Below are 24,082 nucleotides of genomic sequence, written 5' to 3'. Positions count from 1 at the left end.
CCCCTGCTCACCCCACCACAGCAATGGCACAAAGGTGTTGGTGTCAGCACCGAACCATTAGCCCTGTGCCACCACATCTGGTTTGCAAAATGCTGTGGGAAGTTTTAAATCAAACCCATCCACTGACATCTTCCCCTTATAGCAACAGCCACACATTCCAAGGAATTACAACTTTTCTTATGAATCAGGTAAAAAATTAAAGCATTTCTCAGTACCATTTCTCCCTTTCTCTTTCAGGCAAATAAAGCCATCAGTTAGAAGTTTGGACCCACCCAGCTGTTAGTGGGGCACAAGGATGGGATGTTGGCAGAAGGGTTTAGGTTTTCTGCATATCAGGTGACCCCAGGCAAGGTGCCAGGATTGAAATGGGAAGGACAGGGAGTTTTCAGCAAAAAGGGTGGAGATCATGAAATCGAGTCTTCTCCTGGCAGAAAACAACATGACCTCAATTGCACTTCCAATGAAGAAAATGGACAGGGGGTGGGAGAGACAGGGGACATCCCTTCCAGTGAGACATTTTGCTCCCTTCATGTTGTCTGTGGTCATTCCAACAACCTCTGCAGATGTTTCTGCTCCCATCAAAGCACGTGCATGTAATAAATCATCAATGTGACCAAATGCACCTGCAAGTTTTGTACATCTTAATCTGGGCACAGCAGTGAGGCAGGAATTAGGGCTGTCCCAGACAGGGACAGGGAGCTAGCCCTGGCCTTGATGTGGCCAGCTGGGAGATAAGCAGCAGAGGTGACAGAGGCAGTCACATTGCTGACATTTTTGCTCCTTTTGGCTGTGTGTTGAGCCACCCTGGGGAAAAAGCAGCAAGGGAGAGGATTTGAACCTCTGAGTTTAAAGAACTTAAGCCTTTTGCATTTTCCGAGCTCTGCCACACTAGCTGGTCCTGTTCTTGGACATGGTGTGGTGATAGCCTTTTGTAATTTAGTTGTTTTCATTACTTAAGGAGAAGGCTTGCTTGTGGTATTGGCCTCACTTTTCCTATCCTTTCATACTGGGAAGAGTTCATCATGGATAGAAACTGGGGAAAAAGCAGCAAGACTCACGTCTGTCTCTCTGTCTGCCTTTAACCGGAGAGGGAGAAAAGGCACCGAGAGCCGCCCCAGCCCGCTCCTCCCGCTACCAAACCCACACCCGTTCCCAAAGAGAAAAGAAAGGCTGTCTGATACCAGCTCAGCCCCTTCCTACCGCTTCTCCTCTAACCTCTGCATGCGCTCTTGCAGCTCGCGTTGCTTGCGGATCTCCGGGAATTGCTTCTCATAGTACTCGCGCACTTTGCTCTCCTTGGCACGCCGCCGAGGGTTGTTCTCTATGCGCTCCACTTTCTTTTCCCAGGCCTCCATCAGCTGGTCATAGCGCTGGCAAAACTTCTGCTCCTGAAAGGGCAGAGCGAGAGAGGGAGCTCAGAGATGTGCCTGGGAAGGGCAACTCCTCCAGGCCTTGCCCGCGATGGCTGCTCAGGCTGAGCGTGAGTCATGTTGCTTAAAGAAATACAATTTATTAGGACATGGACATGCTCCAGGGCCTGGGGCCAACCCAAGGGTGAATTCTCAAAACAGGCCATCAGGTACCCTCAGGCTCTTTCCCTCCAGATCCAATGTGTTTGGTGGCACCAGGACTCCTACCCAGCATGGCTCAGCCCACCCCTCACATCTGCACATCTCACTGAGCATCCTCTGGCCCAGCAGGTGCTTGGTTCAGCAGCCAATGGCCTGTGCTGGGGAGGAGCCCCTGCTCCACACCCCAGCAGAGAGCAAGGGGCCTGCCTGAGGCCACTGAGCAAGGAGGGACTGAGACATGGCCTTGGGAGGAGGCACAGGGGGCAGCAGAGGTGGTCTCCACTATCTGAGTAGGGTGTGCAGGGCCATAATTTTGGAGCTACCAGTTCACCATGCTGGGGAGAGCTTGCCACGGTGCCCAAGGCCAGGTACCCCTTCCTACCCACACACACCAGCTCCAGCAGTCACAGCTCTGTGCTTGCAGTGATGATGGGACTGGGGCCATGGGGCAGCTCCAGGCGAGGGCCTGGCTCCCCAAAATCAAGAGCCAGGCACCCAGGCCCAAAGCCATACAGCATGGTGGCCTGGCCACACACTCAGCTCCTTCACCATCCTAAAAAGCCACAGTACTTTTCCTGCTGCTGCTCCTCTTTTTTTGGCCCATGTGACAGGACAAACACATCCCACAGCAAACCCAGGCTCTGCCAAAACATGGCACTGCAAAGGGTTTCCACACCATGAGCCCCTGGGTGACATGGCACACCCACCAGGTCCAGCACTGCACTTCTGACTGGTATTTATGGGACAAGCCTGGCAACACTGAAATAAGATTTGCAACACAAATGAGTCTCCTCCCATTACACCCCAAATCTCCTCTCCCTCCTCCAGCCACACTCTTGCTGGAGGAGAACACCCACGCACAGGGAAGGTCCATGGTGGGAAGATCCCTGTCTGAGAGCCTCCACAGTGGCAGCAGTGCCCAGCCTCAGCTGAGAGCAGCTGGGGGACCAGAGGGGCTTTAGGGTTTCAGTTTGTGTCTGACAAATGCCTTCCAAGCCCCAAATCAGGAAGTGAAAGCAGATGTTGCTCTAATGGCAAACCCCAGGTCACTCCTGACCCTGATGCTGCTTTCCAGAATGGTGGCTCAGCACCAGCACACTCAGCACTACAACAGAGACACAGGGAATCCAGATTTCTAAGAAATAAACTCATCTCTTGCCACCACTGCCCTATGACCAGAAGTCTGAGGCTGCAGGATTTCCCAGAGGCACTTTGTTCTCATCCCGTTTGCTCTTGGCCACAAAGAAAAATCAGGAGAGGTAAAAAAAAACCCAAACCAAGGGAAATGCACAGCAATCTGCAGCCCATGTCACACCACTCCTGGCACATGGGTTTTGTTTGTCCATCCTGGGTCTGGCAATAATCCAAGAACAGCAACACATCTTTGATCTCCTTGGCCTTTTGGAGGCACCTCAACAATAATGTGAGGCAGACAGAGCACCTGAAGCCCCAGAGCTGAGCCAGATTAACACTTGCCCTGCAAATAAATCAATTCCCACTTGAATGCCCGGAGCCAGAGACTGTCCTGCCCTGCATGGATGCACAGGAGGTGCTGGGGTTCCATCAGGAGCTGAAGGAAACAGCCATGAGATAAAAACAAGGAAGGAGAACAGAAATTGAAATGCCCTGAAAGCCCACATGGGGTATCTCACACTTTGGGCGAGGAGCTACAGGTAACACCAACAGCCTGCGGCAGCTTGGCAGAATCGCAGCTGCTGCTTTTCACCTCTCCCAAAGCAATGCCATCAGCCCCCTGAAAACGAGAGCTCCCACCCTGCCAGCAAATCTGCTACATCCTCCTGCTTTCAGAGCATCACATTTGGGAAGAAGCTAAAAATACCCCATGGAGTTTGTGAAGCTGGTGCCCGGTGCTGCCAGCCCGCGGCGCGGCCGGGAGAGAGCCCAGCACGAGGGCTCAGGCTGCTGACAAGCCTTGAGGCTGTCAGAGGTTTGTGATTCCCCGTGGGAATGAGCCAGTGCTGGGCCCCACATTGCCACCACCCCAGCAGAGCCACCTGGCACAGCCCTGGCTGCCTCACAGCCAGCAGGGCAGCTCTTCTTCCTCCTTTTCTTCCACTCCTTGGAACAACTCGACAAAAGCTTTGTCCAGAATTCCTCTCCTAAGGAACTGGCATTTGAAGACGGAGAAAGCAACATCAACGTTATGCTGCTGATTCCCCAGCAGCTCACACCCTGGCAGCAGGGCAGCAGTACCAACCAGCTTCCCCCAGGCACAGCTCTGCCCTCCAGAGCACGGCTTCACAATGGACTGGCTGAGCATTTCCTGAGCTCCCCACCATGCAAACTTCAAACCCCACTTCAGCTGGGCTGGGCTGCAGCATCCCCATCCAGTGCTTTTCGCTCCAGCTGGGACACACACTCCCTGCAATCTCCTGCATCCTTCAAAAGCCAGGATTCCAGGCATCCTACAGCACTGCAAACTCCTCAGATCATCACAGCTCCACCACCAGGAGAAGCTCCTGGTCAGGCACTTCAGGAGCAGAAGCATCTATTCCTTCTCCGTGCTTCCTCTGAGCAGCTCTAAGCAAGCGTGTCCACTCCTGAGCAACCATCTGTGCTGGCTTTGGGCAGGGGTGCCCCCTCTGCTCCCCTCTCCATCACCCCAGTGAGTGACAGCGAGCCCAGCCGGACCTGGCAGGGATCTAAAAATGGATGGATAGTAACGCTGCCGTAGCAGCTGAAGGCAGCTCGTGGGCTGTGCCAAGCCCCAGCCCTCCCACAGCTCCAGGGAACAGAGCAGCTCTCTGGAGGGAGGAGGAGAGCGAAGGTGACAGGAGGAACCAGCCCAATCCCTCTGCAAGCCCCGTGGTTTTCCTCCCTTGGCTGATGCAGACCAACCTCTCACAGGCAGAACAGCTCCCTTCACCATTCCCTCTCTGCATCATCCCCCCGATGGCAATTAAATGTTCTCTGCTGTGCTGACCTCCGTGCAGGCAGGAGGGAGCCCTGTGGATCCTCTGGGATGGGGCTCTGGGGGCTGGACCCTGCTCTGACCCTGCTCCAGCCAGCCCCAGGCAGCAACAATACCCCAGAAAGCAAAAGAGCCAGAAAGAAATGCTGGCATGTGGATGGGCTTTGCTAAAAATAGGGTCTGCTACAAAATAGGCAGAAAAATAGCTAAGCATACCCATTTTGCAAACAGAATCAGCAAATGTATTCACTTTGCAAATTCAGCAACCGTATGTTGCCTATTTTGTAGAATAGGCAAAATGCTTCCCTAAACTGAAAAATCCCCTTTCAAGGACACTGAATAAACTGGCTGGCAGAAATTCACCTATTTTGCATGACAGGCGACTTTACTGCAAGTCCTATTTTAGGAACTGTGCTCTTGCAGCCTAATTAAACCTTTTCCCCCAGCTCCTTGATATTCACACAGAGCAGCTCACTCCAGGCTTAGCACAGTAACCAGCCATTTCCACCAGAAAGCAGTTCCTGGGCACTTCCCTCCTGCTTCCAACAGAACCACGTGGTGCTCTGCAATCCCTTTTTTGAGGAAGGGAATATTGACCCACTTCCCACCATGCAGAATCCTCAGCTGCAGGAGGGGAGGTGCCCAGAGCATCACTGGACTGCTGTGCCACATCCTGATGGAGTTGTAAGCCCTGTACCCCTTGCCCTGGGAGAAGCTTTATCATTGACAAGTCTAAATGAACACATATTTGGACACAAATGGGAGACACAACCATTCCTTGGGAATGCAAGGTCTGTGGCTTTTGGGATACTGGTAGAAAACAGCAGGAAAACAGAAAGCATGAGGAAGGAAAAGAATTATTCAAAATAAATTAGAAAATAATGTGATATCTGCCTTAGAAATGTATGTATTGGACGTCACTTTTAAAGGTACAGCCTTCAAACCACTTCCCAGGCTTGTTATTTTGAATTTTTCCAACAATTCCTCCCAGTTTTGGCACTTCTGTCAAAACCAGCCCTGAAGACACTGAGAAAACCTGCACCATTGCCAATGCAAGACACACTGGCTCTTGAGCTGCCCCAGGACAGAAAACACGAGACAGCATTTACATTTTCCTTGTGAAACGTGAAGCCCTGTGAGCAGAATCACCCATCACTGAAGGAACTCTGCAAAATCCACCTGCCTGGTGGGAGCCACTGGTTTTCCTGGCATTTCCCCTTCTGTGCTGGCTTTGCCTTCCAGCTCCTGCTGGGAACCACTGCAAGTGTCAGCACGGAAAATGTACAAATTCTGTGAAACCCACTTGAACTTTCTCCCCTGAGAACTGCAGACTTTGCAACAAACGCCTTTGAAGCCTCATGACCAGCCCTGCCTCGCCCCTTACCCAACCAGGACCTGTGTCCTTAAAGGTCACTGGAACTCTCTCGCAGACAGCATTGCCTAGAAACAAACTGGCACGGAGCTTGAGTTTTGTTTTTAAACCACAAATTCCTAGAACATTGCTGTGTGGTCAGCTGGAAGGAGGCAGAGCAGCCTTCAGACCATTTACCCGAAGCAGAGTCAGCTTGTTTCACACCTCTCTTAGGGTTCAATTGCTCACAAAGCAGACATTTATGCTGTGAATAGGCTTTCTGAGATCAATGATGGGCTCTGCTGCGATTAAGCCAGCCCCAAGCGTTTGCTCTGTGGGAGGCACTGCCTGCAGCAGGCTCCGGGACCTCTCCTTCTCGTGTTATTTTAAGCGGGAGAGATTCCACAGTAATGTAACAGGCAAAGTACAGAGTAGCAGCACCTCTCTGCTGGAAATCATCCTTTTCTTTCTCACATAATAAATTACGCTCTTTTATACATAGAAAATAAGGTCTGAGGGAATCACTTACCCACTGTTTGCGCGCATGATTTCTCCTCTTAAAGTATAAAATTAACTTTTTCCGCATTGCCTGGTTTCTGTAAAGAGAGAGAAAAAAAAGATGAGATCTGATTAACGAGGCGGCTGAAATACACAGCCTGGCTTTCCCCACTCCCAAAAGAGTGTGCAGCACAGTTTCCACCTTAACTTGGAATTGCATCAACTTGAGAACAGCAAATGCTCTTATCTCAGACCTGGAGCCAGCTTAGAGAAAGAGCAACAAACCTCTGAGACCGGCAACTTCACCCACATCTGTGGGCAAACCAGGACTAAAGCTGAGAACTAAATTAATAAAGTCCCACTGCAAACCTTCCCTGTGTTCTCAGCACACACGTGGGCAGACACTCAGCTCTGCATCTATCCATGGGTCAGGCTGGTCCTTCAGTGATTTCACACTGTTCTGCAGAACCCCAGCGGGTGCTCAAGAGCTGGGGGGCCCGGGCCAAGCTCTGCATGGCAGGAGGTGGCACCCCCGAGCAGAGCCCACCCTGGGCACCCCAGATCAGCAGTGATGGGCATGTCAGAGCACACACGTTCCCCCAAGGGCTCTGAGGGCCTGATAAGGAGGCAGGATCACAGCAGGGCTTGCAGCACTTATCTCCTGACCTCTTGCTTCCTTGGAGCTGTGCCCGACAGAGCTGCAAACAGCCAGCCAGGAGAGTTCAGCCACTTGCAGAATTGGGACCTCAAGGGGGAATCTGGCCACCACAACCCCAACCACCCCAGCGTCTGCCCAAACATCCCCTCACTTTCTTCTTCTTTCTACTTTCTAAAGGCAGCATGAAAGAACTGCTCAAAGAGAAGCAGCACGGGAGCAGAACAGAGCTGAAAAGGCTGCAGGAGCTCCCAGAGGCAGCGTGAGCCCCAGAGCTGAGCTCCTGTGGCTGCTCCTGTTGCTAATATTCACAGCAATAAAGTCTCTAGGTAAAAGGTAGAGACCAGGGGCAGAGGAGTTTCCTTAAGTCATTTATCCCGATTAAAGGCAGAGCTGCAGTGTGTAATTACTGATCAGGAGCTTAGCAGTCTCATGTAGGCATGTTCTGTGGGATTTAGCTGAATGAAGAGACACCCTTGCTGCTTCCTCATTCCCCCCCTGTGTGGCTAGCAGGAAGGGAAAGCCCATCCTCCTGCCCTTGGAAATCCCTCAGCATAATGAGCAGCAAACAGGATTGCTTGGGAAGGGGCAGAGGGCCCAGATCACTCAGAGAGAACTGGGGGCAGTCCTGGCTAAGTTTAGGGATGGAGAACATTGCAGAAAGCATCAGCATTGCAGAGAGCATCAACATTTTTTAAACTCTCTTCTTGCTACACCACTGAACCATGCATGAGCACTCACAGGAATGACAGTGAGCCCACAGCAAGGGCTGCCCTGGGAACCACAGCTCCCTGCAGCACTGCTTTGCCAGCCCCAGCTCCCCACACGCTCCTGCATCCCTTCACATCACACACTGTGAGCTTTCCCCCATGACCCCAGCACCGTGTGGTGCCTCAGAGGGCAGCAAACCCTCCCACAGAGACCCAGCCAGACACATTTCCTTCCAAGGTTCAGCTCTTTGCAGGGTCACTGTGCCCAACAAACACATTCCTGTTGTTTGTTTATTCCTGATTCCAATGGAAGCTCCAACACAAGGAAACCTTTGGGGTGGTGCTAATGATGCTCATGTGTGAGATGGGTCCTGGATTGTCCCTTGGGGCCAGCCCAGCTCAATCAGGCCCTGCCCTCCCCATGTCACCTGGGTGACATCCAGGAGCATCCTGGGGTTCTGACACCCTGCTGCTGCTGCTGGATGTGCTGCACAAGTTCTTAGAAAACAGGAGAGCAAATGCAGAAATCAGCAGCTCTTATGCAGCTGATGGGTTGCCTTGAGGTGTGCATCATGGCTGACCTTGAAAGTGCGAATACAGGCAAAGCCTTGATGGCTCTGCAGCTGCAAAAATCAGAAATGCCTTGAAAACCAGGGTATGTTTACCACCACCAAGGCTGAAGTGATCAAAGAGTGAAAGGATTACAACAACAACAAACCCCCTCATGCCCTGAATGTTTTTGCCACTTTATCTTTTTGTTTTGTTTTGTTTTTGCATAAGGTCAACCTTTCAAAGGTTAATACAATCTTGGTAAATATAAATAGGCTTCACAGTTTATCTTGCTACATGTACTGCTGTTACTTAGAAACCGTTTGCAGCGAGGTTAATTCGGGCCATGTGTCTCCCAAGCACACGCTGTGCTCCCTGGGCAAATCAGCCAGCCCAGCACAACTGCTGTGCACAGGAGAGGAAGGTGAGGGCTGTCTGCTGGGAGCTGGGCACTGAAACAACCACTGAGGAGAGGCACATGGTAAGGGCTGCTCGTGCAAGGTGCCAGCCTTCCTCCCTTCTCCTCCTCCCCTGCCTGAGCCCTGTCGTTTGCTGGGGAAAGCACCAAGGATGGAGACCTGAACTGCACAGGGGTGAAGGAATCAGGCGGCTCCCAGGCAGGAGGAATGGTGCTCCTTAGATAAAGCAACAGTGACTCTTGTGGGCAGTTGAAAGTATTGCTGGGCTGGCCTGTCACACCAGCCCGGGTGGGGAGGATGTGTGAGCTCCCTGCCTTACCCTCAGCAGTGTCCCTAGGACTGGGCAGGCTGGGACGGACACAGAGCCCCCCAGCTTCTGGTGAGCTGGTGTCCAGAGGCTGCCAGATGGCACATCCCCATCCTTGTGGTCAACAATTCATCATGGATGGAGCCCATCTCCACTCCTGACTTCTCTGTGCTGCAGAGCTCATCTCTCCCCCCTGCCCCACTGCCTGGTGAGCTCACACAGGAGCACAGCTCTCAGAGCCAGGCCCAAACTGCTGAGTGAAACCCATTTCCCACTGCCAGCACAGCCAAGCCAGCCCTGTGGCAGGCAGCTGCTTCCACCTTCCCTGCCATGGCCCAAGACTGCTTTTGTTTCACGTCTTTCACAATGGAGCCAGTCAAGGAGAGAACCTGTAGCTCTGACTTTTGAGCCACTTGGCCCAGGTCCACACGGGTCCTTCCTGAGGGTGATGTTGAAAGGATGTGGGTGCACGCCTGCGCGTCAGGGCTGCTGTGTGCCCACGTGGGGAGCTGCCAAAGCCCTGGAGAAGCTCCCAAAGGACACAAAGGGCTGATGCACACCTGGCCAAGCCTGGGGAGACCTTCAACCGGTGCGAGACGAGATGAAAGGAAGTTTGCTATTTGAGCAAAGCTAATCAGGGGTATTTAATTACACAGGAACGTCTTTCATCAGCCAGAGCAAACAAAGTAGGGACCAAACTCAAAGAGTGATGGGAAGGAGGCAGCGAGCAGCTGGCAAAGCCATTGTACAGCAAGATGGATCACACAGGCAAGAGTAGGAAACTGAGGAAGCTCCAGCCAAACAAAGCACAGGGAGATGAGAGACCTGCAGATCAGGAGATCTGAGGAGCACAGCAAGAACACTCTGAGGTGAAACCAGCCTAGAGGCAATGGAGACCCAAAGAGCTCTGAAACCAGCCCAGAGGCAATGCAGACCCAAACAGGTCTGTCCTCCCCTCCGCTCCTGGGCAGGGCTGTGCCAGGATCCCCAGCTGCAGCTCAGGGCAGTCACTGGCTGAGTCCCACAGTGAGGGCAGGAGCACCTCACCCTGCTCACAGGTCACTGCACTCATTCCCTGCGTGCTCTGAAATGGCTGCAGCACACAGCTCCAGCTGCTAACACACTGTAACCCACTGACCCCAAGGCAGGGCACGCTTCTGGAGAGCCAGCTGTTCAGAGCAGCTCCTTGCAATATTTAGAAACACTTTCTGGGCAAGAGAAGCAAAGCAGATCTTTAGTTATTTACCCCAGAGCCCTTGGGCACTGGGATGGATAAACCCTCAGCACCATCAGTGCCTCTGAGGGTGAAGGGGCAGAGGTTTGTAACTCTGGATGTACAGTCAGGCAGGCTGGTGGTGCCCAGAAACACCTCTGCCATGCCCTGAAGCCCAAAGGGACAACACAAGCCCAAGTGTTGCATGTTACTCCCCCTCCAAACCAGAATTGGCTTTTTACTGGCAAGAGGAAGAAGCAGAAGGTAGCAGTGTGTGTCTCCATCATTTAGTAATTCATCACCAGGTAATCTGCTGCCTTGGTGCATGCCAATAGAGAATAAAAGAGATGAGAAACCTTGAATGGGATGAGCAGGGAGCTGCTAGGTGAATTTCTAATGAGGAAAATGTCTACAAGCACTAATAAAAAGACCTGAAAGAGAATGCATTAGTAATGACAGGGTTTGAAAGAACATTTGTGTTACATGTCAGGCTTCAACTGTGAATTTAGAGGCAATCCAGTGCTACTAAATCCCCTAAACAGCAAGTAATGAAAAGATGACTTAAATTTCCCAATGTGAAGTGATTTGGAAAGCCACAGTTTGAGATTTTCAGAAGACAGCTGTTCTACTCTTTGGGGGGGGCACTTCGAAAACAAAAAGAGATTCAGAAGCCCTGAAACCTCTGTGAAAATCCTGACTTCAGATTTTGATTCTGCAGAGGCAGATCTCCTGCCCTCTCCCCAAGAAGCTCTCAGCTGCAGACAGGAACCCAGATGTGCAAATATTAACAGTGCACCCAGCTCTGCTGCTGCTGGATCTGGGCATGTGAGAAAACCCAAACCACACCGAGCTCTCCTTCTGTTTTAACTGTACATCCAGAGAGGTTCTCCAACACCTCCCTAAGCATCTTGAGGGGACACAATCTGATTTCCCCCAAGATTCCTGAATTTCAGTGTAAAGCAAGGAGAAGCTCTTGAAGGGGAGGCTTAAAGCAAACCCTGTGAACAGCACGTACCCTGGGCTATTCCCTTTGCTTTCTGTCTGCTTTTTCAAGGCTCAGGGAAGCTCACATTTTGCTTTCAGCTACAAGTCTCACAGAATGTGATTGCAGGATGACTGCTTTGGGAAGGGGGAGGAGAGTCCTGCCGGGTGTTTTCATGGCTGACCGAGCAGGAATCTCCTGCCTAGAGACCAAGGCCCCCTTGGAGAATATCTCTTCAGACAGACAGCAGGTAATTGATCCTGCTCATGTGAACAACATCTTGTCATTTCTCAAACACTTGGAGGAAAGAAGGTTAATATCTTTGGAGCCTGAGCCTGGGGAATACGCAGAGTCACTACAGTGGCAGGGTGGGAAGGGCAGCTCTCATCCTTGTACAAGCAGCTGGCAAAGCCCTGAAATAAAGACCCCGACCAGAGGCATGGTGCTTCACTGGTGCACCAGCACATTCTGCATGTGTTGTGTTTCATCAAGATGTAGAAAAAGGCTCTTTTGTAGCCTTCTCAACTGATGCAGAATCACTCGAGTGGTTTCCAGCTGTGCTCAGGGCTGTGATGCATCTTGAAAGTTTTCAGTCTGCTGCAAAGCCAAAAAATTCTCACCTTGACAAACCAGCCACGGGGGCAAAGCTCACCCCATCCCTATGAAATGAGGCACTAAATGCCACCTTGCCCTCCTCTTTTCTTGATGGGGAAATGGCAGAGCCCTTCTCTCCAACAACACAGGAATTTCAAACAGAAAGGACACGGTCCCATCAAAGGTAGGTCAAGGCTTTGGAACAAACCACTCAAGGGTGCCTTGGATCCCACAGCAGATGTAGCATACAAAATTAACCATGTTTGCTCGAAGCCTGCACTCACAGGTGAACCAAAGGGACCGCGCAGGCGAGGAGCAGAGCACAGCCAGGCAGCTAAATAGGACTTAAAAGCTTTTGAAGCTGCAAACACTGGAATGAACTGGGGCATGAAATTAATTTTAACTGTACTGAATAGGAGACAGGCCATAAAACTCCATGAATATGAGAGACCGGTAACATTTCAGTGAGAGCAGAAATTCTCCCGGTAAGTCCCCAGCCAGCTCTATTAGCATACGTGACTCATCCCAGCTGAAAAGCAAAGCAAACAAGAAGGGAGAATTAAATGAGTGTTGCAAGGCACAGAGTATAGCTGTGGAGAAATCGAGGAATCCTGGCTTTCTGATATTCAAATGCCTTCCCACTGACACTTGCAAACATTCAACTGAGAATAAAAAATTCACACTAAGAAGCGTTTAAAAACAAAGCAAAAAAAAAAAAAAAGCTATAAAAGGTATTTGTGACAATAATAGCCTGGCCATCTTGTGCCCATGGGGCTCCAAACCAGCTTCACATGGGGCAGTTCAACACAGCCAGGATGCAGTGAGGATTTGTGGACAGAATCACAAGCCAGATGATTTTCCAGCAATCTGTCAAAAGGTTTTTTCATCATGGTTAAATCTGCATAGGGTGAAGCTGTTCTGGAGAATCTGCATCCAATTACACCTTGCAGAATATAACCTGCGGTGTCCTGGCAGCTGTCCTGATGTTCTAATGCATCTGGCTGGTATCTCCCAGCACCCTGAGGATTTACTCCATCCTCTATGGAAACAGCCACCTCCAGGCTATGGAGCAGAAGCTGCTCTTCTGGAGCAGAAAGGCACAAACATATTAACAACAAGGAAAAGACAAAAAATATCTTCAAATTCAGCTTGTGGAAAAATTGTAGAGCAGATGTGAACATCCAAGTGTAACTCAGTCAAAACAGAGGAGTCTGATATCTTTTGCTCTTGGTCAAAGGACCCTGAAACATTTGTTTGGAAGAATCACCAAAATCTTCATTTCCTATCTGCCTCCCAAACATCAAAATATCCTTTAAGGTGCAGCACAGACAGGGAGATGGGAGTAAAGACACACCAATTTCTCTGCATGTCCACCAACAAGTAGCCAAGTGCAGACCAGACCGAGGGACCTCCAAGACAGACCCATGGCCAAAACCAGCCAACATCTGGAGCCCAGATTGCTCAGGGGCCTTTCACTGACCCAGATCTGTAACTGTGCTCGGCTGGCATCAATAACCAGCTGAAGGCAGCTAATTGCCAGGTTTCTGGAAGGAGGAGACCGAGGCTTTTCATTAAAATGTGTGGTTTCCTTCCCGTATTTTTGCAGCATTAATCACAGCAAACATTAACCCCAAGCCTGCCTGCTCCAACCTCTCCTTGGTCTGTCCCTGCCACAGCTACAGCCACGTGGGGACTGTCACTGTGTGGGGTGGGGACAAGCCTGCAGGGGCAGGGATGGAAGGGAACACCTGCCCTGCTGGCTGGTTTGATGGGGCTTCACCTCTCACCACAGTTTCACTCCCGACCTGCGCAGTCAGTTCCCTCTTGTTTGCGCCCGTCTTTCAGGCAGCAACCCAGGACAGGAAATGGTTTAAATCACAGGAAAATGTGATCACAAACCCACAGATATTGGCAGGGGAATGGAGAGTGGGTGAAGTATCCGAATCTACTTTTAACTCATTCTTTGAAGGACAACAGTAGGGATCAGCTTGAAGCCGCCACCTTCAGCACCTGCACTGGGATGGCCGTGGGGCCCCTCAAGGCATCCCTGAGAGCTGGTGACTCCCAAAGCCCATCAGAGCTGGGGGTGAGCATGACCATCAATGCAGAGAGCCATCCTTGGGCCACACAAGATGGTTTATCACTCATCAGCCCCCTGAAGTGACAGGGACCCCCTGAACTGACAGGGACACCCTGAACTGACAGGGAGCCCCCAAAGTGACAGCGACACTCTATGCCCTGTGGGAATTGAGGAGCTGGGGGTGACTCTGGGCTGGAATGTTCTACAGGGAGAGCATTGCTGGGATGACACAGGAAGCTCTGGGTGGAGCAGGAACAGAGCAGGGCCTGGCAGTGAGCAGCAGGGTCACATCACCAAACCCTCCTCCCTGCGGCCCTTGGGGACAGAGAGCCCCTAAACATCGCCACCTCCTGCCATGCTCCCCTAGAGCAAAGGTACAGGAACTCTTCCCTCATAAACCCCCGGGATCAATTAACATACCGCTGAAAAGCAAGAGATTATTAACTTTTGTTAATAGATTATTAAAGATGATTATCACCAGCTGACCGAGCTGGTACCAAAATAGACTCACAGCTCAGAGCAATCATCAGTTCATTCAAGGCAGATAAAAAGTTTCAGATCTGGTTTGACTATTTAAATTTCCAACAATAATCACAATTATCGCTATTCTCATTATCTGTTATAGTTCTTCTATGTTCAGGAAGTCACTGTGGTTATTAAACACATGCTGATGATTAAATCATGTATTGAGGTGATAAGTCAAATTAAATGATTGCTAAGTCTCAGTAAGTATCTTTGAAATAACCAGTTGTTATTAGACATTCAAGAGGTCCTTCATGAAAATCTAATTGTAATTGCAACTTTTCATTTTACCTCATCTTTCTCGCATGCAAACACACACACACACACACACACACAGAGGCAGCTGATTTCATATTTCAGTACGGGAGAAACACAGAAGAAAGCACTTAAGGTAAGTGTTGTCTGGGAAAATATCAAGGACCCCCATCCACCCCACCCTCAGAAAATCAAACAGCACCTTCAGCATCCACCCTCAGCTACAGCCCCTGACTGCTGAGCTCCTGGAGCTGGTTTGTGCTCCAGGCACCCAGAGCAGCTCCGACAGGATGCTCACAATTCCTCAGCAGCTTTAATTGGGGTCTGGGAGCAAGCTGGCACCCCTCCTGCTCCCCTCTACTGCCCAGCCTGACATTTACAACAGCTTCATCGCCACATACTTACATTTTAATGTTCTCATGGTACTGCCTGGTGTCTGAAGGCTGGTTGTATAACGGCTGAAACAAATCAGAGAAACGAAGGCATAAATGGTGCGGTCTGACATTTAGGAACTCAAAGCCACCAGCAGTGGCACCCAGCCCCTCTCCCGGCCGTACCGGAGGCTGCTGGCTGCCGGCAGAGCCCCGCTGCATCCCGGAGCATCCCGGGGGAGGGCGGGCAGCCCGGCTGGGCTCGGATCGGCGCGGCGGGGACGCGCTGTTATTCACCGATTAAGAAACGCACTGCGCCTCGCAACATATGACACGGGGGAGGCGAGGGGAGAGCGGGGCTCGGGGAGCGCGGAGAGACAGTCTGTGAGCTGCGAGTTGTTATGTCTACGCGCTAAAAGCCTGCCTGAGCCCGCCCAGCGAGCCAGGCACGGGTAACTGCGGGCAGGACAAGCGTTTGCTCCTGGGGCTTCCAGCGCTGCCAGGTCCCCCTGCACACCTGAGGACAGCGATGCCCATCTGCCATCAGAATGTGCTTTCCCCAGGGTTGCTCTGTGCCCCACAGCCTCAGTGGGGATATGGCAGGGAGCTCCATGGGGAGGCAGGAGATTTGGATCCATCCCTGGTCACTGCCCCGCTACCTCTGCCTTCCCAGGGATTTATCCTTGGCAATCTGGAGGGTCCCACCTCTGTGAGGGAGAGATGCCAGAGACCAGGCTCAATCCCACCCAGCTCAGCACACACTCCAGGAGCTGCCACCCATTGTGTCCCCATCAGCAGGCTGACAGGGTGCTCAGGATTAAGCCCTTCCACACTTCTATTCATTGTCTTAAGCTGCTGGGAACATGTCCAAGAGTAGGATAACCAAAATCTTGCCATAGCCCAACCATCACCAGCAACCATCACCTAAAGAGCACAGCTCAGGTCTGACCACAAAAACATCACCAAGTACTGAAGCAGTTCATCCACCAACCTTCCCCAAACCAGCTGTGAGCATCTCACATCTGTGACCAACACAGCAGAGGGACATGTGATGGCCTGGCTGAAGGCAGCACCCTGACCGTGCAGCCTTCAGATACACACACCAGCTCACCCTGCTCCTGTGGTCAATAGGGCTGAGAATGTGCTCTGGGTTTACCCAATTTCACCCCAGATTAAACACAGGAAAAGAGCAAAACATGTGCTGAGCATCTGCTCAACCAGGTGAGCAGCACTGCAGGCGACAGAACACGTAAACAAAGATGGGTCCTTTTCCCCTCCAGTCTGAAGAAGGTGTTACTCCCACATCCTCTGTGGTATCTCCCTATCACCATCACAGGTGCTTGGCACAGAAGCTTGTTTTTCCACACAGCCTGTTTCTACTTCTCTGTAAAACACAGATTCTGCTTCACCACACAGCACAGCCACATCAATCCTCACAGAACACAGACTGGGTGTAGCTGTCCCTGCTCCATCACTGCGGCACCATCAGGCCATCAGCTTCTCTCTCTGGCTGTCCTTGGACGTGTCCCTCTCCTCTGTGAAAGCACACGTAACCCTGGGCAGCAGGGGCAGGCAGAGGCACATAATCCCCAGGCAGACAGGCACAGGGCATGAACCCCTGTGTTCCAGGAGTGCTGACAGCCATCCATGCACCCATCACCTGGAGAGGGGCTGAGGGCTGCAAGCCTGCCAGGAGACACCTGAACACCCTGTGCTGGCAGAGCCAGGGCAGATGAGAGGGACGAGCAGATCCTCGTGAAGGTGACATTCTCAGTGGTATCCCTTCCCCAGGGGTGTTTCTCTCAGGAATCCTCTCAGATCTGCTGGTGTGACTCCAGGCTCAGAGCTGGCTGTGCACTTCATGCTTGGAAAGCTCAGAGGAACACAGACATCCGTCTCATCACGTAGCTCCAGAGGCAGGTCTGCACCACAGGCAGGAGGAACAGCCACAGCTCCAGAGCATCACATCCTCAGTCACCCTGGAAAGCTGGCAGGCCTTGACCAGTGACTGTCTTCTGGGAGAGGACTGCAGGAACTGGAAATACTGAGGAATGATCATCTCCGTTCCCTCCTTGCTCATAAATATCAAAGCAAAGAAGCTTCCATGTTGCAGGTCACACAGACCTTCCTCCTGGGAGAAGCAGTGCAATTAACATTTTGGTTTGGACCTGCGTTGGAAAATGCTCACGTCCACAAGAACATTACAGATGCCCTGATGCCAACCAGATGACCAAATGATTCCTCTCAACTACAACCTATAAATGATATGAACACTTAGAGTCTTAGCTAGAAAACTTAAGTGTTAGCCGACAAGCACTGGAACACATCATTTTAAAAGAAATGCCCAAACACTCAAAAATATGAAATTCTGGGACCAGAACCCAAGACCCACATGACACCAGTACCTCAAAGAGATTTCTATCTGCACAACAGCCTCAGCAGTGGAGCAAGCCCAGGAGACAAGTTCTACTCACCCACAGAGAACTTACAGACTAAATACTTAAAGAAACTTTATTCTCAGCAGGGCAGGGACTGAGAAATAGCATCTTCCCTCAGAGCCACCAACAACTCCCAATTCCACCTTTCTCAGTAAGTAAGCAGAAGTACAGCTCACAGGTCAGATAGGTAAGGTGATGTTCAAAACATACCCAGTGTTTCTCCAGGGTTAGGAACATGTAATACATTTCTCTGGAGAATGACATTTTAGAAAAACATAATTGCAATGCAAAGCTATTACTGGAAAAGCCTTGTATTTACTGAAAGCTCTTAGAAATAAACCAGAAAGGTCTCAATTGCTTTCTGGGGACTGCAGGGTTCAGATTATACATCTCAAAACCATTTCTCCTGGGGAAAACACGCAGACATTTTTTAAATGGTAACACTACACTGCAGGAGTGACACAAGCAGAGCCCTGGTTTACTGACTCACAACCTGCTCCTGACCCAGAAGGGAGCACCAGCTTCCCAGGACCCAAACTGGATCCCTGCTTCCCAGAAATCCTTGGCCTCCTGCTCCTGTCTGCCAGCACAGCAGTACTGGTGCCATGAGTGACCAATTCCCAGCACAACCTCCCACCCCACCCCATGAGCTCCAGCACGCTGCTCATTCCTGAGCCAGCGTGGATCCAGCACCATCACTGCTCCAAAGTCACCCACCAGAGCCCTCTGAACAGCCAGGACAGCACATCCCACAGAGCTGACAGCAACACACAGCCCGGCTGGTGACAGCCACACCTCTCCCTGCACAGACTGGACTGGCACCAGGATGCCCAACCTCCCTGCAGGAGACCCGTGGGCTGGGGCAGCTCCAGGGCTGGAGCATGTGGTGTGTGACATGGTGGGGCAGGCATGAGCATCAGGCACAGCGTGCTCCTCTTCCTGGAGCTGCTTCCTTTCCAGCTCAGAAGGAGCTGTGACCATTCATCTTGTCTCTTGGAGGCTGTTGGCAGGTCCTGGGCACTGCTGGGCCATAGGAAGTGGCCCTCCCATGGCAGATGGGCCAGACAGTCTGTAGGATGCCCAGCTGGCTTCTCTCAGTGAGGTTTCCCCTTTTCCCCTGCCCTCCAATGAGCAAGGCACAGACACAGAGGAAAGGTTTGCACTGGTCTCTGTTACAGCCCCTACTGTGCAGTGTCAACAGCCAGGGAGAAAACATCAACAAAATGAAAAAAGGAAAAACAGAGTGAAAAAAAACAAGCAAAGAAAGGAGGAGGAAGGAAAGGAAATGCAACATCTTTTGGATAAGGAAGCACCAAGCCTGGGCACTGCCAATCTTCAGAGCAGAAAGAGCAAAGGGTTTGACCCTGGTGACTCAGAGGAATAATAATGAGTGTTACCTCCTCAACGAGGAAGTGGGCTTTGTCACGTGTGACCTCTCCCTTCTGCGCAGGGGAAGACGGCAATTAGTGCCACCCCCACAAGGCAAGTGCAAATTACAGCTGTGGAAGCCTGAACTGCCTGCTCCCATCTCCTGCAGACTCCATCCACTGCATCCCACGGCTGGTGCAGAGCAGGGATTGTCTGTCAGACTGGCTCTGATCCTTCCAGCAGCATCACTGCCAGCGCACCTTTCTCCAGGACTCAGCTCCAGGGGCTGTTTCCAGCTGCCCCTCCAGCAGTCAGTCCTTTGACTACAGATGGATTTTTCCAGATGAGGGAGAAGCCCCAAACTGGCAATCTGTCCTAAGTTTTTTCTCAGCTTCCCCGTGCATGAGAGAGAGTGAAACAGAAGTGTGCAAGTGCTGATACTTGCAGGTTGTGGCAGCTCACAGAGCACCCTTCAGCATCCTCCTCCATTGTCAGTGGGTGGGACAGAGGAGAGTGCAAGCACCCATCCCTCCCCACAGCACTGAGGCTGGCTGAGAGGCAGCAGCTGAGCAGGCAGCAGCCCCACAGTGCTGGTGCTCTGCAGACGAAGCCTCAGCATCCCCAGTGGAGGCAGACTGTGCCAGAGCCCCTTCCACCCCCCAGCTCCACTGCAGCGCGGGAGGAGGGAGCCAAAGCGTTAAACCTCAGCGAGGAGGGCTCCGTGTGTGTGTCTGCCTGCGTTTCGGTACTCATCTCAGTCACTTCGCTTCCTGCTTTGGTGCGGTGCCAGCGAGAGGTCCGGGCCAGCAGCGCATTTCCCTGTGACAGACACACGGACAGCCACAGGGACACAGGGACAGCCACACAGGACGGCTCCCCCAGCACGGGCAACACTCACCAGCTCCACCTGCGGACCCAGCCCTTCCAGGATCCGGTGGGCAGCCTCCGCCTTCTTCTGCAGGGAGGAAAGGGGACAGGAAGAAAAAAGTTACTTGTGCCATCGGTTACGAGTCGCGGCTCTCTGCTCAAACCACTCCTGAAACCTCCACGGAGCCGGCACAAATCCCATCCCTGCCTGAGAGAAAAGGTTCAGCTCAGCCTCCGGAGCGGCACTCGGGTTATCACGGCCCTAAAGCATCCGAGCCGTGCCCAGGAGTGACCCGGAGCCCTGACCCGTCCTGTGTCGGTACCTCTGCGCCGCTGCCCTGCCAGGAGGAGCAGGAGGAGGAGGAAGAGGAGGAGGAGGAGGGCGGGCAGACCGGCACGCACGCAGAGATGCCCTTTCTAGGATTCATCTCTTGACGAGCATGTGATCATTAGAGTTGAGCTGCCCTCGCTTCCCTCCCCTCCCTGCCGCAGAGCAGCCCTTCCCCGTCCCCTCCCGCCCCCGGCCACGCTACCTAGCGCTTATTACAGGCACAAAAACCACCCAGGAACACGTGTCAGGGGCTGCGCAGTGCTTACTAATTAAACAAGCCTGAAAAAAAGACATGGGCTGGCTGTAGCAGCAGTCTAAATAAAAGATGACATTTTCAGTAAACAGCACTTCCTCGCAGAGCCAGGCTGTTCAGGGGGTTACTGACAGTCCAATAAATCCAGATCACTGCGTGCTGCCGACACCAGGGGCTGAGCTGCTACAGCCAAGTACTTGACAGTGATGGGGATAAGGAGATGGATTTTCAGAGGTTCAGATAAAATAAGCAGTTTTAGCTATTTTGGGGTAAGGGAGAGAGAAAATCCCAGTTTAGCTGCCTAAAACAGGGAGCTGAGCCCCAGACTGGGGAGCAGGGGTGGGCTGGGGTCTGGGCTCCTGGCACAACCAGTGGGGCTGGGCAAATCTGGGAAAACTTTCCAGGGAAAGGGATTTCAGCTCCAGGGGTCCAGCTCACGTAGCTCTCCAGCATCAGGCACCTCTCACACTGTCTCAGGGCAGGATGAGTTTCCCAAGGATTGTCTCACCAAAGGCTGGCACACAGCCCTGCTGCTTGCCCCCGCATCCACCCCCGTGGAGAGTTTCCAAAGTCTCATCTATCCCCCACTGCTGGCTGGTCCTCAAAAGCACTGATGCAGCTGTAGGTGTGCAGACTCCTCACCAGAGCCTTGTGCACCCACACAGAGCACACCGGCACTCTGAAAGAGTCAGCCCAAGCAGAAAAGCAGCTGTGGGAGTCACCCTGCCCGTGGCAGGGCTCAGGCAAATGGCCCTGGCCAAACCCAGCCCTGTCCCAGCTGCAAAGCCTGCAGCAGGTGCCTCACCACAGCACGACCAGGAGAGCTTCCAGGTCCTGTATTTGCTGTACACAAAGCTTTTGTGCAATATAACAGGGACTTCAAGGGTGCTAAGAGAGATGTGACTGTGCAGGGAGCCTGCTCTGGCACCATCCCCCTGCTGTCAGTGCATCCCTGCCTGGTACCCACAGCATCCCCACAGCAGATCTTGGTGGTCACAGATGTCACCAACACTGCCCACCTGATTCCATGAATGGGAATGAGCCAGGTCTGCCCAGGGACCTGCCCCTTGGAAAAATTCATCACACAACAGAGAACTCTGAGCCAGAGCTTAATATTTTGGTCTTCGTGAGTGATAAAATCTGCTGGCCTTGGAGAACATCAGCACTGTGGCACTGAAAAGTCTTACAGAATTAAATCCAGGAGGTAAGATTTCCAGGAGAGGAAGGATCATTAAAACCACTAAAACCACTCTACATCAGTGGCCAAGAGGACGATTTGGCCAATGCCCTCCTGCCTGCCTTTGGTTGCTGGTGAGCAGGAGGCATCAGCTTACCAAAATTTTTTTATGTGAAACTGGGACAAAAACCAGCAAAGTAATTAACTGCATTCTGCATAATTATGGGTAGAAGACTGTAGCCTCACTAAAGGCTGACAGTCCCACCATGGGCTGGTGGAAGCTGCCCTGGCAGCAGGGATGGCACAGCAAGGACTGGTGATGCTGTGTACAATGAGATTAACTTTGAGAAAAAGCTGAGTATGTTCAGCTCGCTGCATTTGCCATGTTTAGACAACTTAATGAGACAAGCCAGAGGCAAACCACCACAGGCAGAACATGTGGCAAATCAAGAAGAATGACATAATTTGTCTTGCATTAACCAACTGCAATATACACGTCTCCAGAACGAAAGATCAGGAGGAGAAGCAATTCCGAGCACGTCATATCTTTGTACGTACACAAAGAAATTCCTCTATCTTGAAAGCTGCCCAATTAACACTTGACACCCACTGTAATTGCTGATGCTCCTTGCTGCCTTTATCAGATCACAGCAGAACCATAACGAGCTGTCTGAAAGGCCTGGCAGAGCGAGGTGAGAGCTGGCAGTGCAACTGGGAAGAACAGAAAACACCCAGCTGAGGGTTCCCACCACGCCAGGGCTCATCTCTAGGGGCAGACAGACACAGGGAGGCGTGCTCCTGCCCAGGGACACAGCAAGCCAGAACCTGACTGGAGAATTTATGCAAACCCCAAACTGTTCAGGTACAAAGGCAGCTCCCCAGGCCCTCCCACAGCAGTGGGACCTTTGCTAAAGACCACCAGCAGTCCTGGTAAATCCTTTCCCTTCCAAAGGCATGGCCACCTAGAACTTGGTTCCAATATTGGTTTTGTTAGGAGTATGTTTAGTGATGGACCCTGCAGAAGAAAACCACAGGGTTCATCCTACATCTGCTGAATGACCCCACCTGTACTTGCATTCCTGCTGTTTAACAGAAGGAAATTCATCAAGAAGCAAACCCCAGCCTTTACCTCTAGTGAGATACATGAAGATGCCCAGCACTTGTACAGTCCCTCTGCAGCTCCCCAGCACACAGGCCAAGATCCCTTTTCTTGATCTGGTAGAGAATCCTGAAATATTGCCCCAGCAGTGGAGCAGTGTTGCCCATGAAGGGACCTCCACTTCTGGAGGGCTCAGTGCCTCAAGAAACATGTCTGAAACAAAAACCTGGTTGCTGCAAGGCCCACGGATTCAGAAGGGAACCCACAGATGTATCAGGCAGAAGGATTTGCCCCTACAGAATCTGTCTCCCCCTGGGCAGGGGTACAGGCAGGGAAATTGTGCTCTTACCCCAGCTCATGCTCCTCCAAGGGGCCTGGAGCTGAAGAGATCTTCACCAACAGCAAAAACCTCCCTGCAGACTACAAAAAAATCTTCATTCTTGCCTGAAGAGCATTTGGCTTCCAAAGCAAACTCCAGCCCCTTGCTTTTCCTTTGAAGAAACTTAAAATAGGCCTGGGAGGGGAAAGCAGGCAGGAGAGCAACTTCCCGGCCATGTGAGCTCCCGTGGGGACGAGGAGCCAGCCCCACGAGGCAGCAGAGCGACCACAACCAGAGCAGGGAGAGCCTGGGATTTTGCGTGGGCTCCTCTTAAAGCGAAGTTTAAAAATGGAAGAGAAGGAAACACGGGAGTTATTTTGAGAAAGCGGATCTGAAATTAGGAGGCGGCACTTTCTTGGACCGGCTCCAGCCATGGTTCCATGCAGCACAAAGCTGCTGCAGCTGAACCGTGCTCCCGGGATTATTTATAGCACCCCGTAGGCTGCAGGGCTGGGATGGGAGGGGTTCTGCTTGGGACCAGCCATGTCCTGCACACAGATAAGCAAAGCCCTTCCAGAGGCAGAGACTGCACACAGGATGGTGCTGGAAAAATTCCTGTCCTGGTACCCGGGCAGGCAGGGCTGTGGGAGCAGCATGGCAAAGAGGCAGGCTGGAGAGGGATTTTGTTTAAAACAAAGTTCAGGAGAAGTGTGGCTGAAGTCAGCAGAAATCATGGAAACCCTCAGAGACACCTCTGTGCATGCAGCAGAAAGCAAGCAGCACAGCCAAAATGTGCTGGGACCAAACCACAACCTGGCAATGCCCGTTCCATGGGGAAAGATTTTCACTCCTACAACCACAAGCGCTATTTTTTTCTGTCCTTTAAACCTCAGCGTGCTCTCTCTGAGAGCCAAACCACCCCAGCAATTTGCTGCTCTCCACACACACAGAGCAGGTGGGATGAGCCCCAGTGCTGTGGAAGGGAAAGCAGCTCTAACACTCCTCCCTCCACAGCTCCTGCAGGCACGGCCAGCACGGTGCTCTGGGCACACCAGGCACCAGTGCCCTCCCCTGGGCTCTCCCTGAGCACAGGGAACCTCAGCCAGCCTCCACGGCATGAGCCCAGCCCCTCTCACCTGGCCCAGGTGATGCTCTCCAGGGCTGCCTGCGGGATGCAGCTCCCCCAGCTCCCTGTGCTGAGCTGGAGCCATCTCCCCACCC

General features: G+C 52.0%; 1 protein-coding gene across 1 annotated transcript in view; it reads right to left on the bottom strand.

Annotated features, from left to right (window-relative positions):
• The window catches only part of NCOR2 (nuclear receptor corepressor 2), a 226,199-nt gene that overhangs the window by 79,159 nt on the left and 122,958 nt on the right, over positions 1-24,082 (bottom strand). Inside the window, exons 7-10 of the mRNA XM_059484874.1 lie at positions 19,714-19,770; positions 15,044-15,096; positions 6,384-6,450; positions 1,201-1,388 (exon numbers count right to left, since the gene is read on the bottom strand). Coding sequence (XP_059340857.1) covers positions 1,201-1,388; positions 6,384-6,450; positions 15,044-15,096; positions 19,714-19,770 — 365 coding nt within the window. The remainder of the gene's footprint in view (positions 1-1,200; positions 1,389-6,383; positions 6,451-15,043; positions 15,097-19,713; positions 19,771-24,082) is intronic.

This window comes from Ammospiza nelsoni, chromosome 18, assembly GCF_027579445.1.
Source record: "Ammospiza nelsoni isolate bAmmNel1 chromosome 18, bAmmNel1.pri, whole genome shotgun sequence".
NCBI lineage: Eukaryota > Metazoa > Chordata > Aves > Passeriformes > Passerellidae > Ammospiza > Ammospiza nelsoni.
The sequence above is the reverse complement of the archived record's forward strand: the minus strand, read 5'-3'. Positions and strand labels throughout refer to the sequence as shown.